This window comes from Rhinoraja longicauda, chromosome 2, assembly GCF_053455715.1.
Source record: "Rhinoraja longicauda isolate Sanriku21f chromosome 2, sRhiLon1.1, whole genome shotgun sequence".
NCBI lineage: Eukaryota > Metazoa > Chordata > Chondrichthyes > Rajiformes > Arhynchobatidae > Rhinoraja > Rhinoraja longicauda.
In genome coordinates, this window is record NC_135954.1 from 92962388 (window position 1) to 92979071 (window position 16684).

At 47.6% G+C, this 16684-nt stretch overlaps 1 protein-coding gene across 1 annotated transcript in view; it reads left to right on the forward strand.

The window, feature by feature from the left end:
* The window catches only part of LOC144607404 (sodium channel protein type 1 subunit alpha-like), a 207613-nt gene that overhangs the window by 57433 nt on the left and 133496 nt on the right, over positions 1 to 16684 (forward strand). The window contains exons 9-11 of the mRNA XM_078424239.1: positions 154 to 363; positions 5275 to 5448; positions 9311 to 9664. Of these exons, the coding sequence (XP_078280365.1) occupies positions 154 to 363; positions 5275 to 5448; positions 9311 to 9664 (738 nt within the window). The remainder of the gene's footprint in view (positions 1 to 153; positions 364 to 5274; positions 5449 to 9310; positions 9665 to 16684) is intronic.

Here is a 16684-nt window from a genome sequence, read left to right on the forward strand (position 1 = left end):
TAGAAATTAAACTAAACTTTCCACTGGGCAAGGTGACCAGGTGAGGTCAGAGGTCATTGGGTGCTGGAAAGGGCTGGTCGGGATGAACGGCCTCTGCTATCTCTCCGACACTGGCCGCTTGTAACCTTTGCCCTCTTGTTCCCTGGCTGACAGACGCTGCGCTCGGCCGGGAAGACGTACATGCTCTTCTTCGTGGTGGTCATCTTCCTGGGCTCCTTCTATCTCATCAACCTGATCCTGGCTGTGGTGGCCATGGCCTACGACGAGCAGAACCAGGCCACCATCGCTGAGAATGTGGCCAAGGAGAAGGAGTTCCAGCAGAACATGGAGCAGCTTCGGATACAGCACGTGCAGGCAGAGCAGGTGAGGAGTCCGGCATCTCCCTCCCTAGTCCCCAGCTCAAACGTTTCTGCTCACCCCAGAATTCAGAATCAGAATCAGAATTACCTTTATTTGTCATCCAAAAAACAAGTCTTTTGGACGAGATTTCGTCACCCACAGTCCAACAATAAGAGCAATAAAATAAGCAAATTACACAACCCCAACCAACACAAAACACACAAAAAAAAAAGAAACATCCATCACAGTGAGTCTCCTCCAGTCCCCTCCTCACTGTGATGGAAGGCCAGAATGTCTTTTCTCTTCCCCTGCCGTCTTCTCCCGCGGTCAGGCTGTTGTACTTGCCACGTTCCAGGCCGCGCCAGACGGTGAAAGGTCCGCAGCGGGCCGACCCCAGCCCCGCGATCCGGTGCGGGCGAAGACGCTGCCGCTGCTGCTGCCGCTGCACGTTGGGGCGGTCGTGGCTCCCGACATTGAAGCCCCCGCCGAGCAGAGAAAAATCCCGCGGCCTATTTCAGGCCGCGCCGGACGGTGAAAGGCCAGAGCAACAAGGTCAAAGTTCATAAGTTCCATGGGCAGAATTAGGCCATTTGGCCCATCAAGTCTATTCTGGCATTCAATCATGACTGATCTATCTTTCCCTCTCAACCCCATTCTCCTACCTTCTCCCCTTATACCCGTACTGATCAAGAATCTATCAATCTCTTCCTTAAAAATATCCATTGACTTGGCCTTGTGGCAATAAATTCCACAGATTCATCACTCTCTGATTAAAGAAATTCCTCCTCATTTCCGTTTTAAAGATATGTCCTTTTATTGTGAGGATGTGCCCTCTGGTCCTAGACTCTGGTCCTAGATTCCTAGACTCAGAGCTGAAGTTGTGTACATGGACTTCCGCAAAGCATTCGACAAGGTTCCGCATGGTAGGCTGCTCTGGAAGGTTAGATCGCATGGGATCCAAGGAGAGATCCCATTACTGTCGTCATCTATATCAATGATTTGGATGAGAACATACACGGGAAGATTAGCAACTTTGCAGATGATACAAAGGTGGGCGGTTTTGCAGATAGTGAAGAAGGTTGTGAAAAATTGCAACAGGATCTTGATCGATTGGCCAGGTGGGCAGAGGAATGGTTGATGGAATTTAATACAGAGAAATGTGAAGTGTTGCATTTTGGGAAGTATAACGAGGGTGGGACCTACACAGTGAATATAGGGCTCTGGGGAATGTTGTCGAGCAGAGGGATCGAGGAGAGTAGGTACATAGTTCCTTGAAGGTCGAGTCACAGGTAGATAGGATTAGTCAGAGTATTGAGTATAGAAGTTGGGATGTTATGTTGCAGTTGTATAAGATATTGGTGAGGCTGCACTTAGAGTATTGTGTTCAGTTCTGGGCACCACGCTATAGGAAAGATGTTGTCAAGCTTGAAATGGTACAGAGAAGATTTACGTTTTTCTTTGTCCCGCCCCCCTGACATCAGTCTGAAGAAGGGTCTCTACCCAAAACGTCACCCATTCCCTCTCTCCTAGATGCTGCCTGACCTGCTGAGTTACTCCAGCATTTTGTGATACCTTCGAGAAGATTTACAAGGATGTTGCCAGGGCCAGAGGGTCTGAGGTATAGGGAGAGGGTGATGAATAGGCTGGGACTCTATTCCTTGGAGCGCAGGAGAATGAGGGGTGATCTTATTGAGGTGTATAAAATCATGAGAGGAATAGATCGAGTAGATTCACAGCGTCTCTTGCCCAGAGTAGATGAATCGAGGACCAGAGGACATAGGTTTAAGGTGAAGGGGAAAAGATTTAATAGGTATTTGAGGGGTAACTTTTTTACATGAAGGGTGGTGAGTGCATGGAACAAGCTGCCAGAGGAGGTAGTTGAGACAGGGACTATTCCAATAATTAAGAAACAGTTAGACAGGTACATGGATAGGACAGATTTGGAGGGATATGGACCAAATGCGGGCAGGTGGGACAAGTGTAGCTGGGACATGTTGGCCGGTGTGGGCATGTTGGGCCGAAGCGCCTATTTCCACACTGTATGACTCTGACTCTCCCACTAGTGGAAACATCCTCTCCACATCTACTCTTTCCAGGCCTTTTACAATTCATGAGTCTTGGGAGTCGATCATCTCCCTTCCTAGTCCTGAACTCAAATGCCTCTGCCCGTCCCGGATGTGTGTGCGAGGAATGGGCTGGAGGTGTCACCAGTCCAGGCCGCAGGATGGGATTGTGTGTGCACTCCCTATCAGCCACTCCTTCCATCTCCCTGTAGCTGGCTTTTGCATAGTCGCACGATGCCCACACCTAGATCAGGCGGTCAGACTTACTGAACACAGTTAGATTGACAGATTCAGCCTGAGCCTGAAAACATGCCGAGCGAGGCTGGAGAGGGTCATGAAGAAGTGGGATACAAAGAGGGATGGTCATTAGATCCTGCTGCACTGTTTTACAGTAGTGGACCACACAGATTTTAGTCTTGACCCCAAAGGCATCCTCAAGGTGTCCGAAGAAAGGTCCTGACTTGAAACGTAGTCTGTCCATGTTCTCCAGAGATGCTAAACACAAAGTGCTGGAGTAACTCAGCGGGTCAGGCAGCATCTCCAGGGAAAAAGGAACAGGTGACGTTTTGGATGGGAACCCTTCTTCAGACTGTCTCGGTGATGTTTCGGACAGGGGAGAGGGAAACTAGAGGTATGAAAAGGTACGCAACTGATCAGATCCGGCACCGATGGCCAAAGAGCCCACAATGGTCCATTGTAGGCTTATAAGAGGTGATAATGAAGGGATACGAACAGTGAAACTAGCAGGACGTTCAGGGTACGCGAGGGACGGAGTGAGAGGGAATGCAAGGGTTACTTGAAATGAGAGAAATCAATATACCGCTGGGTTGTAAGCTGCCTTAATGAAGATATGAGGTGTTGTTCCACAATGTGCATGTGGCCTCACTGACAGTGGAGGAGGCCGAGGGCAGAGAGGTCAGTGTGGGAATGGGAATGGGAGTTACAGAGGGGCTTGGGCCGCTGAGTTACTCCAGCACTCTGTGTCTGTTTTTGTAAACCAATGTCTACAGTTCCTTGTTTCACTGTTGGCTGATGTCCTGAGGGGAATGGAGAGTGGGTCACCCAAAAATTGATGCTGGGGGCGTTTTGTGCCCACAGCTTGCAGCATTGTGTCACTGCGCCAGGTATCTCTGCATCTCAATGCCTCATCATTAAACCCAATGTCTCTTTTGCAACAGGACAGCGTATTGGCATCTCTAAAAGGTCAAAAACAAGATTTTCATAGTTTTTGAATTTTTAAAATTATGAAACGATTTAAGTTTAAAAAATAAATGTTAGTAATTAAATAAGGGCGGTGCAGTAGTGCAGCCAGTAGATCTGTTGCCTCACAGCGCCAGAGACCCGGGTTCGATCCTAACCTCAGGTGTTGTCTGTCTGTGGAGTTTGGACATTCTCACTGTGACCACGTGGTTTTTTTCTGGGTGCTTCAGTTTTCTCCCACATCCAAAAGCTATGCAGGTTTGTAGGTTAGTTGGCCCTCTGTAAATTGCCCTCAGTTTGTATGGAGTGGGTTAACATAGAACTCGTGTGAACAGGTGAATAAGGGTCCTCAGACTGAAGAAGGCTCCGACCCAAAACATCACCTATTCCTTTTCTTCAGGGATGCTGCCTGACACGTTGAGATACTCCAGCATTTTCTGTTTATGAACGGGTGATTGATGGTCAGTGTGGACTCGATGGACCAAGGGGCCTGTTTCCATGTTGTATCTTCAAACTAAACTAAACTAAACTAAACTAAATTTTCACACAAAGGGTGGTGGGTGTATGGAACGAGCTGCCAGAGGAGGTATCACAAAATACTGGAGTAACTCAGCAGGTCAGGCAGCATCTAGGAGAGAAGGAATGGGTGACGTTTCGGGTCGAGACTGAAGGTCGAGACCCTTCTTCAGACCCTTCTTCAGAACCTCCTGCCCGAGGAGGTGGTTGAGACACGTCTGCAAACACAATAATCATAGGTAAAATATAATAACCAAAAATACAATAAATTAATAACCTCAATACAGGTGCAAAAAAAAGCCCTAGTGATATAAATATAGATAGGTTAATGTTGTGCAATGCTCAAAAAACCTGATGGTTGTTGTGAAGAAGCTATTTCTGAAGCTGGAGGTCATGCTTTTCAGACTCCTAATTCTTTTTTCGGATGGTTGGGGTGAAATGAGAGCGTGGCCAGGGTGGTGTGGGTTTTTAATGATGTTGGCTGCCTTTTTGAGGCCGTACCTCCTGTAGACCTTTTTGATGGTGGGGAGGTCCGTGCCCATAACGGACCGGGGCAGTGTTCACTTTTTGTAATCTCCTTCAGTCCTGGGCGTTTGAGTTGCCGAACCAGGCCAATGTGCAACAAATCAATATGCTCTCTGCACCCTGAAGATGTTCAAGAGAGTATATGTCGACATACTAATCTTCTAAGGAAGTTGAGGCATTGGTGGGCTTTTTTCATGATTGCATCAGTGTGCTGGGTCCAAGACAGATCATCAGAGATACCATTCAAAGGGATAAATATCGCCAAGCGAAATCAAAGTACATCCAAAGATGTTTTTTAAGTACATAAAGGAGCACAAAAATAGCAAAGGAATGAGTAAGACTTGTTTGTCACTATGGAGGTAATAATTTAATACTGGTCCATGAGCTAACAACTGCACACATCAGTAAATGGAACACGCTTTTGTGGAAGTGATTTATCTGAAGACATAAAGTGCTGGAGCAACTCAGTGGGTCAGGCAGCATTCCTCAAGAACATGGATAGCTGACGTTTTGGGTCGAGGCCCTTCTTCATATTTGGAGACTGAGTTACTCTAGCATTTTATGCCTTTCCTTGGTAAACCAGCATCTGCAGTTCCTTTCTTCTACTAACTTATCTGAAAACGTTTCACAGGAATTGACCAGACTGGGATTCGAGACCCGATCGCGAACCTCCTCTGAGAGGTCACACCTAAGTGCCAAAAGCAACAAGGAAAGAAGCTTTAGCAGCAGGAATGGGAAAGAACTGGGAATATCGGCAACGGAGAAGGGACCGAGGTCAGCATCAGAGGAGGGTCTACCCCGCAAGGTAACTATCTGCATTGCTTGCAGCCCGGTGGTATGAACATTGACTTCTCCAACTTTAGATAGTTCCTCTGTCCCTCCCTTCCCCTCCTCCTTCCCAGATCTCCCTCTATCTTCCTGTCTCCACCTATATCCTTCCTTTGTCCCGCCCCCCTGACATCAGTCTCAAGAATGGTCTCGACCCGAAACGTCACCCATTCCTTCTCTCCCGAGATGCTGCCTGACCTGCTGAGTTACTCCAGCATTTTGTGAATAAATCGATTTGTACCAGCATCTGCAGTTATTTTCTTATACCATCTGCATTGTGAGCTGCATCGTCTCACTCATGCCTTGGGCCAGCTCCACGCTACCATGCTGACCCAACACCATGGGAATTACAGGTCCACCACCGATTTTCCAGCACCCTTGGTACCAGAGCCTTTCTGGATTATCCGTTTTGCCAGAGCGCCAGAGGTCACCACTGAGAGGAGTCCAACGGTACCGGAAGTTTTGGCTGGGCCGCCGGGGAGCCGGGATACTGGCCGGCAGGTTTGGCTTTGGAAGGCGGCCCTTGGAATGGATCTGTCAGCTCCAGCTGGGCCGACGTTCCAGTGCCCCGGCCACAGGGGGCAAATTCAACCCGACGATCAGCCACGGAAGTCCCAATATGGTTGAGATTCGCCGCCTCACACGGCCTCGGCGTCACATTGTCAGGGAGAGCTTCCATGGGGGATTCCAAATGCGCTCTTGTGGTTTTGCTTGGATTAAAGGAATGCCGGACCACCAGTTGCCGGAAAATCGGTGGTGAAGCCGTACAAGTAATACAATACAATACAAACTTTATTGTCATTGTGCAGTGTACAAGTACAGAGACAACGAAATGCCGTTAGCATCTTAACCAGAGTGCATGCAATGGAATAGTAAAACATATAATATATACAGTAATTCAGTAGCGGTAGTGGAAATTCCGGTGAGCGAGATCAGTCTCTGATGGGAGGAGTGCCCGAGGGGGGGTTGTGGGGGGGGGATGGCAGCAATCACCGAAGCGCAGAGTTAAGTAAGGTAACGACCGCAGGAAAGAAGCTGTTCCTGAACCTGCAGGTCCGGGAACGGAGAGACCTGTAGCGCCTCCCAGATGGGAGGAGGGTAATAGCAAGACCCTTAACAGCATTGATGTGCCGAGGGATGATGGGATCCAAGTCCACAACCTCCTGGAAGTGGCAACACGAGTGGATCGAGTGGTAAAGATGGCATACTGTATAGTGTCCTTGCCTTCATTGGTCGGGGCATTGAGTGTTGCTTTTCCCTGGAACGCCAGAGGTTGACAGAAGTATATAAAACTATGAGAGGCGTAGATAGGGTAGACAGTCAGAGCCTTTTACGCAGGATGGAAATGTCAAATGCTGGAGGGTGTAGCTTGAAGGTGAGCGGGGCAGGAAAGCCTGTACGTCTTTGGAGTGTGGGAGGAAACCGGGTCTCTGGCACTGTAAGGCAGCAACTCTACTGCTGTATAACTGTACCGCCCTAAGTTGGCTTATCGTGGTTACAACTCTCACTACCCCTGGCACTCCTATCCATGGGTCATGTATATCCTCACTGACCGATAAAGACGCCATTCAGTCCATTGAGCTTACGACGGTTTTCAGAACATTCAATCAGTGCTGCTCCTCTACTGAATTCCCAGGAAACTATCCTCTCTGACATGCCATCTCTCTCTCTCTCTCCCTTCCCCCTCCCCCTCCCTCCCCCACCCAAACTCTACCCCTCATCTGCACTAAGGAGAATTTACAGTGGCCAATTCACCAATTAATCTGCAAACTATCCAAACTCATACTAACACGCTGCCTCAGCAAGGCCACCAGCTTAATCAAGGGCCAGTCTCACCCTGGTCTCTCCCTCTTCTCCCCTCTCCCATCAGGGAAGATGTACAGAAGTAAACGCACACCTCCAGACACAGGGACAGTTTCATCCCAGCTGTTATCAGGCAACTGAACCATCCTATCAGCATCTAGGGAGTGGTCCTGACCTCCCGTCAACCTCTTTGGAGACCTTTGAACTATCTTTAATCGGACTTCACTGGACTTTATCTTGTGCTAAGCATTATACCCTATGTCATATGTACAATGTGGACAGCTGGTTTGTAATCATGTATAGTCTTTTCGCGGACTGGATAGAATGCACCAAAAAGCTTTTTCGCTGTACTTCGAAACACGTGACAATAATAAACTAAACTAAACTAAACCAAAACGAAATCAGAACTAAACTGAAACTAAACTTAGGGCGGCACAGTGGTGCAGATGCCAAGTTGCTGCTTCACAGCGCCAGAAACCTGGATTCGAGTCTGAGTGTGGCTGCTCTCTACACGGAGTTTGCATGTTCTCCCTGTGATCGCGTGGGTTTCCCCTGAGGGTTCTAGTTTCCTCCCTCACTCCTAAGATGTGCAGGTTTGTAGGTTAATTGTAAATTGTTCTTAGTGTGTGGGGTGATCGGTGATCTGTGCAAACTCGGTGGGCCGAAGGGCCTGTTTCCACACTGTATTTCTAAAGACTATAACTAAGCTAAAACTAAAATAAAGCTAAAGCTAAAACTAAAATAAAGCTAAAGCTAAAACTAATCTTCCCTCGACAATGCAACACTACAGACCACCTCTGCCACGGACCAGTATTCCTTTCTAGTTGTGTTTTTGCACTTGTGCCCTGCTTGTTTTGCATGCCCTTCACTGAGCATTGGTGCTAATTTGAAACACTGAGTAAGTGCATCGAACAAATCAACGATTGGATGTGCCAAGACTTTCTTCAATTAAACAAAGATAAAACTGAGGTAGTTGTTTTTGGAACCAAAGAGGAACAATTAAAAGTCAGCGCTCAGCTTCAATCGGCAATGTTAAAAACCACAGACAAAGCCAGAAATCTTGGTGTAGTCATGGACTCGGACCTGAATTTCAACAGCCACATTAAGACAGTTACAAAGTCAGCCTACTAAAACCTTAAGAATATATCAAGTGTTAAAGAACATGGCTCAGCAGGATTTGGAAAAACTTGTCCATGCATTTATCTTCAGTAGACTTGACTACTGTCTTTACAGGTCCCCCTAAAAGATCGATTAGACAGCTGCAACTGATTCATAACGCTGCTGCTCGAGTCCTCACTAAGACCAAGAAAGTGGATCACATCACTCCAGTTCTGAGGTCTTTACACTGGCTTCCAGTCAATCAATAGTCAATAGTCAATAGTCAATAGCCGTTTATTTGTCACATACACATAAATGTGTAGTGAAATGAAACATTACCCGCAGTTGATCAATAAGACCAATAAGAATAATCAATAAAAATGCAATAACACATACAATCATAAACTAACACCAAACAAAAAGAAACATCCATCAGCAGTCTGACAAAGAATTGATTTCAAAATACTTCGGTTGGTTTATAAAGCTCTGAATGGTTTAGGGGCAAAATACATTTCTGATCTTCTGTTACATTATGAACCATCCAGACCTCTGCTTTCTGTCCCCAGAGTCACAACCAAACATGGAGAAGCAGCATTTAGTTTTTATATGGAACAAACTCCCAGAAAACTGCAGGTCCGCTGCAGTTTTTTAAAATCGAGGCTGAAGACTTTTCTGTTTGACGCTGCCTTTTATTAAATCAAATAATTATTCATTTCTTATACTGCACTGTAACTTTTATTCTTGTATTTTATACCTGTCTTATTATTTTTAGATTGTTTTCATTTTCTATTCCCTTTAATGACTGTTTTTAATTGCTTTTAACTGCTCTTTAATGTTTTACGTAAAGCACTTTGAATTGCCTTGTTGCTGAAATGTGCTATATAAATAAACTTGCCTTGCCTCAGTCCTCTGCTCTCTCTCTCTGTGTGTATCTGCAGCCTCTCCTGGCGCCCATGCTAACCAACCACTACCCCCTGCGGAGGGGCAGCATCTTCCGCTTCCGGGCGCACTCGGTGGACGCCGTGGTGGAGAACACGTTCTCGGACGACGAGGGCAGCGTCTTCGACGAGAGCGAGAGTGTCAGGAGCTCGCTGTGCCTGCCCCAGCTCAACCGCACCAACAGCAACCAGAGCCAGGGCAGCCAGCGGTCCGTGGCGGGCGGCCGCCGCAAGCTGCACAGCGCCGTAGACCAGAACGGCGTGGTGTCGGTGGTGGGAGGATCACCCAGCTCACCGCACAGTATCCTGCGCCTTCCTCAGGTCACTGTCGACAAGCCTTTCAACGAAGACAATGTAAGTATGATTTGGCTTACGTTTATGTTACGTTTGGCTTGGTTTAGTTTGGTTTGGTTTAGTTTGGCTTGGTTTAGTTTAGCGTGGTTTAGTTTAGTTCATAGAGCTGCTGCCTAACAGCACCAGAGACCCCGCTTCGATCCCGACCTCGGGTACTGTCTGTGTGGAGTTTGCACGTTCTCCCTGTGACTCCATGGGTTTCCTCCAGATGCTCAGGTTTCCTCCCACATCCCAAAGACGAGTGTCAAGGGTTATGGGGAGAAGGCAGGAAAATGGGATTAGGAGGCCGAGATTAGCCATGATTGAATGGCAGAGTGGACTCGATGGGCTGAGTGGCCTAATTCTACTCCAATAATGTGTATCCTGTATTCACCTATCTGCCAATCAGAAAACTACCCTCACCTACGGTCACCCAAATACCAATTAAAAAAAAAACCTCACCTGTATCCACCTATCACTTGCCTGGCTATGTCCCGCCCCCACCTCGCTTCCAGCTCTCTTCTCCCCCATTGCAATCAGCCTAAAGAAGGGTCCTGACTCAAACGCCACCTATCCATGTTCACCAGAGGTGCTGCCTGATCTGCTATTACTCCATCACTTTGGGGGTCTTCGCAACCTATCAAACTCTTTCCTTTAAATGGGGATGAAATGTAACTTCGCGCAGCGGCAGCGCAGAATCAGAAACCTGTCATCTTGTGGCAATAAAGTAATTTAAAAGGTGTTGAAGGATTTGTGGTGTGCCGGGACAATGGAATGATCTGGAACTTTTAACCCTCGGCTTCTGGTGACCATCTAGGGAGTTTGTGCTGTGGTGCTACATGGTACCTGTCATGGCAGCAATTGAAGTATGGCCTTAGTGTTTATTTTTAGAAAAACTTTTGTAGAAAAATAAACTTTATAGCATAACGGTGATGTCAACCACAACAACTTGCATTTACACGACAGGGTTATGGGGAGAAGGCAGGAAAATGGGATTAGGAGGCAGAGATCAGCCATGGTTGAGTGGCAGATGGGACGAATGGCCTAATTTTACTCCTATAACTTGTGAACTTGTGACTGCCTTAACATGGTAAACCTGCCTGGGCATCTTACAGGAGTGCCATCAGATAAATTAAAAGTAGCTCCTCAAGGTTAGTTTAGTTTAGAGATACAGCATGGAAACGGGTCCTTTTGCCCCCACAGAGTCCATGCCGACCAGCGATCACCCTAGTTCTATGTTATCCCACTTTCTCATCTGCTCCCTACACACTCGGGGCAATTTACAGGGATAATTAACCTACAAGTCCACACATCTTCGGGATGTAGGGGGAAACCGGAGCACCTGGGGGAAACCCATGCAGTCACAGGGAGATTTAGATTTAGATTTAGAGATACAGCGCGGAAACAGGCCCTTCGGCCCACCGGGTCCGCGCCGCCCAGCGATCCCCGCACATTAACACTATCCGACACACACCAGGGACAATTTTTACATTTACCCAATCAATTAACCTACATACCTGTACGTCTTTGGAGTGTGGGAGGAAACCGAAGATCTCGGAGAAAACCCACGCAGGTCACGGGGAGAACGTACAAACTCCATACAGACGGCACCCGTAGTCAGGATTGAACCTGAGTCTCCGGCGCTGCATTCGCTGTAAGGCAGCAACTCTACCGCTGCGCCACCGTGCCGCCGTGGTGCAAACTCCACACAAACAGCACCCGAGGTCAGTATTGCACCCGGGTCTCTGGCGCTGTGAGGCAGCAGCTCTTCCAGCTATCCAAGGAGATAGGGTGGTAGGGAAAGTGGCATGCTTGTCTTCATTGGTCGACACGTTGAATGTAAGAGTCAGGAAGTCATATCGTTTTATAAAATTGGTTAGGCTACGTTTGGAGTATTGTATGCATTTCTGGTCATCCCCATTACAGGAAGAATATGAAGGCTTTGGAAAGGGTACAGAAGAGGTTTACAAGGATGTATCATCCTTCATTAGAGTGGGTTAGCTATAAGGAGCTATAAGGTTGGATAAACTGGTTGCTTTCACTGGAGTGTCAGCGGTTGAGGGATGATATGAGAGAGGGTGATAAAATGATGAGAGCCATAGATGGGGTAGACAGTCAGAACCTTTTTTCCCAGATGAAAATGTCAAATGCGTGAGAAAAGAGGGGCAGTACAGTGGCACAGTGGTCGGGTTGCTCCCCATAGCGCCAGAGATCCGGGTTTGAACCTGACTACGAAATATACAGGGCAAGTTTTATTGTCACACAGTGGGCGGTGGGTACCTGAGGTATGTTGACAAGGCTGGCGGTGGAAGTAGATATAATAATAGTGTTTAAGTGGCTTTTAGATAGGCACATGGATATGAAAGGAATGAAGGGATATGGATCACGTGCAGGCAGAACAAATAACTTCAACTTGGCAACATGTTCGGACTTTAGAGATACAGCGTGGAAACAGGCCCTTCGGCCCACTGAGCCCGCGCCGACCAGCGATCACCCTATACACTAGCACTATCCTACACACTAGGGACAATTTACAGAAGCCAATTAACCTACAAACCTGTACACCTTTGGAGTGTGGAAGGAAACCAGAGCACCCAAAGAAAAACCCACATGGTCACAGAGAGAACGTACAAACTCCTTTTACTGACAGCACCCGTGGTCAGGATCGAACTCAGGTCTCTGGCGCTGTAAGGCAGCAACTCCACCACTGTGCCACTGTGCCGTGATAGGTCTGCTATAACTGCATAGGATTGGTTTAGAGGGATATGGGCCAAAAGCAGGCAGGTGGAACTGTAGTAGATAGGGCACGTTGGTCGGCATGGGCAAGTTGGGCCAAAGGGCCTTCCACTCTATTCCATGGCCCAGTAGAGTCGATGGGCCGAATGGCCCAATTCTGCTGCTATGCCATATGAGCTGGAAGGTACAGAGGTCATGGAGGGTTGTTGGACTAGAGGAGGTTACAGAGGAGGAAGGAGGTGAGGGAATGGTGAACTTTGAAAGCAGACAAGGAATCTAAAGCCCTCAAAGTGATACTTGCATGGCGAGAACAATTAGTCAACCAGAGTGTGTGCTTTGAAAGAATTGAGGAAGGATCTCGACTTGAAACGTCACCCATTCTTTCTCTCCAGAGATGCTGCCTGTCCCGCTGAGTTACTCCAGCATTTTGTGTCTACCTTTGTGTGCTTTGAAAGGTAGCTTCGAGATTGGGTGCTTACGTTGGCTGAGATGACTATTTGTTTGGGAAGAATGTTGGCCGGGTTACTGGAAAAATTGTTTCTGACCGTCCGTGTTGTCAAAAAAGCAGTTCAGATCCCAGCTGAACACAAGAGACTGACTCTATAGAAGTTACACTAGATGCCAGCCAAGATTCGGAGAGGGTTTTATATACTGGTATTCACGTATCAAACAGCATGCCCCATATTCACTTACAGAATCAGAGTCACACAGCGCAGAAACAGGCCCTTCGGCCCCACACGTCCTGTCTGAACACGATGCCATTCAGCTAGTCCCATTTTTCCCATATTTGGTCCATTCCCCTCTGAACCTTTCGTCCCTGTACCTGTTTGAGTGTCTTTTAAGTGTCGTTACAGTACCTGCCTTAACTACCTTCTCTGGCAGCTCGTTCCATATACCCATCACCCCCTGAAAGCTGTCCCTCAGCTTCCTATTAACTGGAATTTAGAAGGATGAGAGGGGATCTTATCGAAACGTATAAAATTATTAAGGGGTTGGACACGTTAGAGGCAGGAAACATGTTCCCAATGTTGGGGGAGTCCAGAACCAGGGGCCACAGTTTAAGAATAAGGGGTAGGCCATTTAGAACAGAGATGAGGAAAAACTTTTTTAGTCAGAGAGTTGTGAATCTGTGGAATTCTCTGCCTCAGAGGGCAGTGGAGGCCAATTCTCTGAATACATTCAAGAGAGAGCTAGATAGAGCGCTTAAGGATAGCGGAGTCAGGGGGTATGGGGAGAAGGCAGGAACGGGGTACTGATTGAGAATGATCAGCCATGATCACATTGAATGGCGGTGCTGGCTCGAAGGGCCGAATGGCCTTCTCCTGCGCCTATTTTCTATTGTCTATTTCTATTGTCTATCTCCCCCCCCCCCCCCACCTTAAACCCATGCCCTCTAGTTTTGTTTAGAGATACAGTGTGAAAACAGGCCCTTCAGCCTACAGTGATCACCAGCACTATCCTATACACAAAGGACAATTTAATACTTTTACCAAAGCCAATTCACCTACAAATCTTTACATCTTTGGAGTGTGGGAGGGAACCGGTGCACTGGAGAAAACCCACGCGGTCACAGGGAGAACGTACAAACTCCGTACAGACAGTGCCCTTAGGATCAAACCCGGGTCTCTGGCGCTGGCGCTGTAAGGCCACCGGGCCACCCTGGGGATTGATTCTCCAACCCTTGATGAAAAAAGCCATTCTGGCTCAGTGATCCCCAGTTGGGTAGGGCATGATGTTTGGCACAGACATTGTGGGCCGAAGGGCCTGTTCCTCTGCTGTACCACTCTATGTTCCATGCTCCAAATGCTGGAGTTGTGGGAGTGTTTATACTCATGAAGTCCTTTATCAAATATCCTGTGGCATACAAACCCAGGGGCACAGAGCCCACCCCATGAATCGTTTTTACCCTATCCAGGGATCTCGATGCCTGGGGCCGATGCCACAGTGAGATTGGCACGTTGCCAGTTTGGGGAGTTAGGAATGCACCCTACCACTCTCTCCGTGCCTCTGTGTCGAGGGACCAACAAACATAACATATTTAAATAAATAAAATGAAGCTGCGTTGGTATTCCCTGAAGAGCCTGTGGTAAATGAAGGAATCCAATCTTCCGTCAGGCTTCTGAGAAAGCCGGAAAGCCTGAGGTGAGAAAAATAAAATCACTTGGTCCCAGACTCCGTGACCTTGGGACCTACCTGCCCAACGCTCTCCACTTAATCGCTTGGCGTATGGTTTGACGCAAGAAATGCCCAAAACCAAAGTGCATTTAGGCAAATAAATTCCCAAAATATTAATCCCTACAGTTGTACATGGATAGTAAAAATTTAGAGGGATAAGGGCCAAATGCAGGAAAATGGGACTGGTGTAGATGGGCCATCTTGGTCAGCATGGATGAGTCGGTCGATGGAGGATCTGATTGACGCAGTATTTATTTGCTTTTACAATCAGAATGATGGCCACCGTGCATTCGTGGGTTGTGCAAAAGAATCTCACTGCTCTGTGCGTCGGTGACTGTAATAAACCGTTGAACCATTGAGAATCAAACATATGCAAATTGCACAAAGTGCTGGAGTAACTCAGCGGGTCATGAGTCAGCATCTCTGGAGAACATGGATAGGTGATGCTTTGGGTTGGGGCGCTTCTTCAGACTGATTGTAGATGGGGGTGGGGGGGGTGGTGGGAAGCTGGGAGAGAGGAGAGGCAGTACAAAGTCTGGCCAGCAATGAGTGGACACAGGCGAGGAGTGTGTTGATAGATAGAAGGTTGGAACGAAGGCCAGAGATTAAAGCTGAAGATGTGAATCAGTCCCACAATCAGTCTGAAGAAGGGTCCCGACCCGAAAAATCTCCTATCCATGTTCTCCAGAGATGCTGCCGTACCCGCTGAGTTCCTCCAGCATTTTGTGTCCTTTTGTGCAAACCCGCATCTGCAGTTCCTTGTTCCATACCTACCCATTCCCTTTTCTAGCAATTTTAGGCCAAGTGATGGATACCAGGGTTTGAAAGGGAACGATACAGATGGAGTCAAAGAATCATACAGCGCAGAAACAGGCCCTTCGGCCCAACACGCCCATGCTGACCAAGATGCCCCATCCACTCTAGTTCCATTTTCCCGCAATTGCTTCACATCCCTCTGAATCTTTCGTATCCATGTACCTGTCCAAATGTCTTTTGAATGTTGTGATTGCTCCTACCTCCTCTGGTTCCATATATCCTCTGCCCACTGTCTTGCCGAGTAGTGCACAGTATCCTGACTTAAACAGAAAGCGTTGTCCTTTTACCCTCCCTGGGACCAAACTCCCTGAGCCGAGCAGTCCAGGTCTGCTTCACCGGACTCTGAATGCCGCCTCTCCGCCATCTTTTCCAGGACTATAAAAAGGACAGGCAACTGATGACGGCCTTGCCAGCCACCTCCAAATCCCGGGGGGAAATGAAAGGAAACCAGGAGACCCAAATGGTGGCACAGTGATCAGGCAACTGGGCAAGTGGGTGGCACTGTGTCGCAGCAGTAGAGTTGCCACCTTACTGTGCCAGAGACCCGGGTTCCATCCCGGGTGCTGTCTGCAGGGAGTTTGTTTGTTCTCACCGTGACCGGGTGCGTTTTGACCCAGATCTTCGGCTTCCTCCCACATTCCTGATTAGTTTGCATAGCAAGAAAAACAAAGCTTTTTACTAGACGTCAGTAGGCATGGCAATAATAAACCGAAGCTTAAGCCTGAACCATCCTCGAAGCTCAACCTTTATTCCAGATTTAGTTCATTAGTTGAATTTAAGTTCACGGCTGACAATTTGTATTCCTGAATAATGCTTTGGAACTTTAGATATATTACTTTAGACTTTAGAGATACAGTGGGGAAAGAGGCCCTTCGGCCCACCGAGTCTGCACTGACCAGCGATCACTCCGCGCACTCAACATTATCCTGCACACGAGGGACAATTTACAACTTTACGGAAGCCAATTAACCTACAAACCTGTACGTCCTTGGAGTGTGGGAGGAAACGGGAGCACCCGGAGAAAACCCACGAGGTCACGGGGTGAATGTACAAAGTCTGTACAGACAGCACCTATAGTCAGGATTTAAGCCAGATCTCTGGCGCTGTAAGGCAGCAACTTACCGCTGCGCCACTGCGCTGCCCGTGGAATACTTCTTAAAAATGGGGAAGAGGCAATTATAGATACAAGTACGTTTTTTTTCCTCCAATGGTAAACATTTTCCATTTTAGCCAGTTTGCACAATGTTACTCAATAGATCGTCAAATTATTTATTGGCACTTTGCGAGGTAAAAGTTATTTGCACAGCACAAATG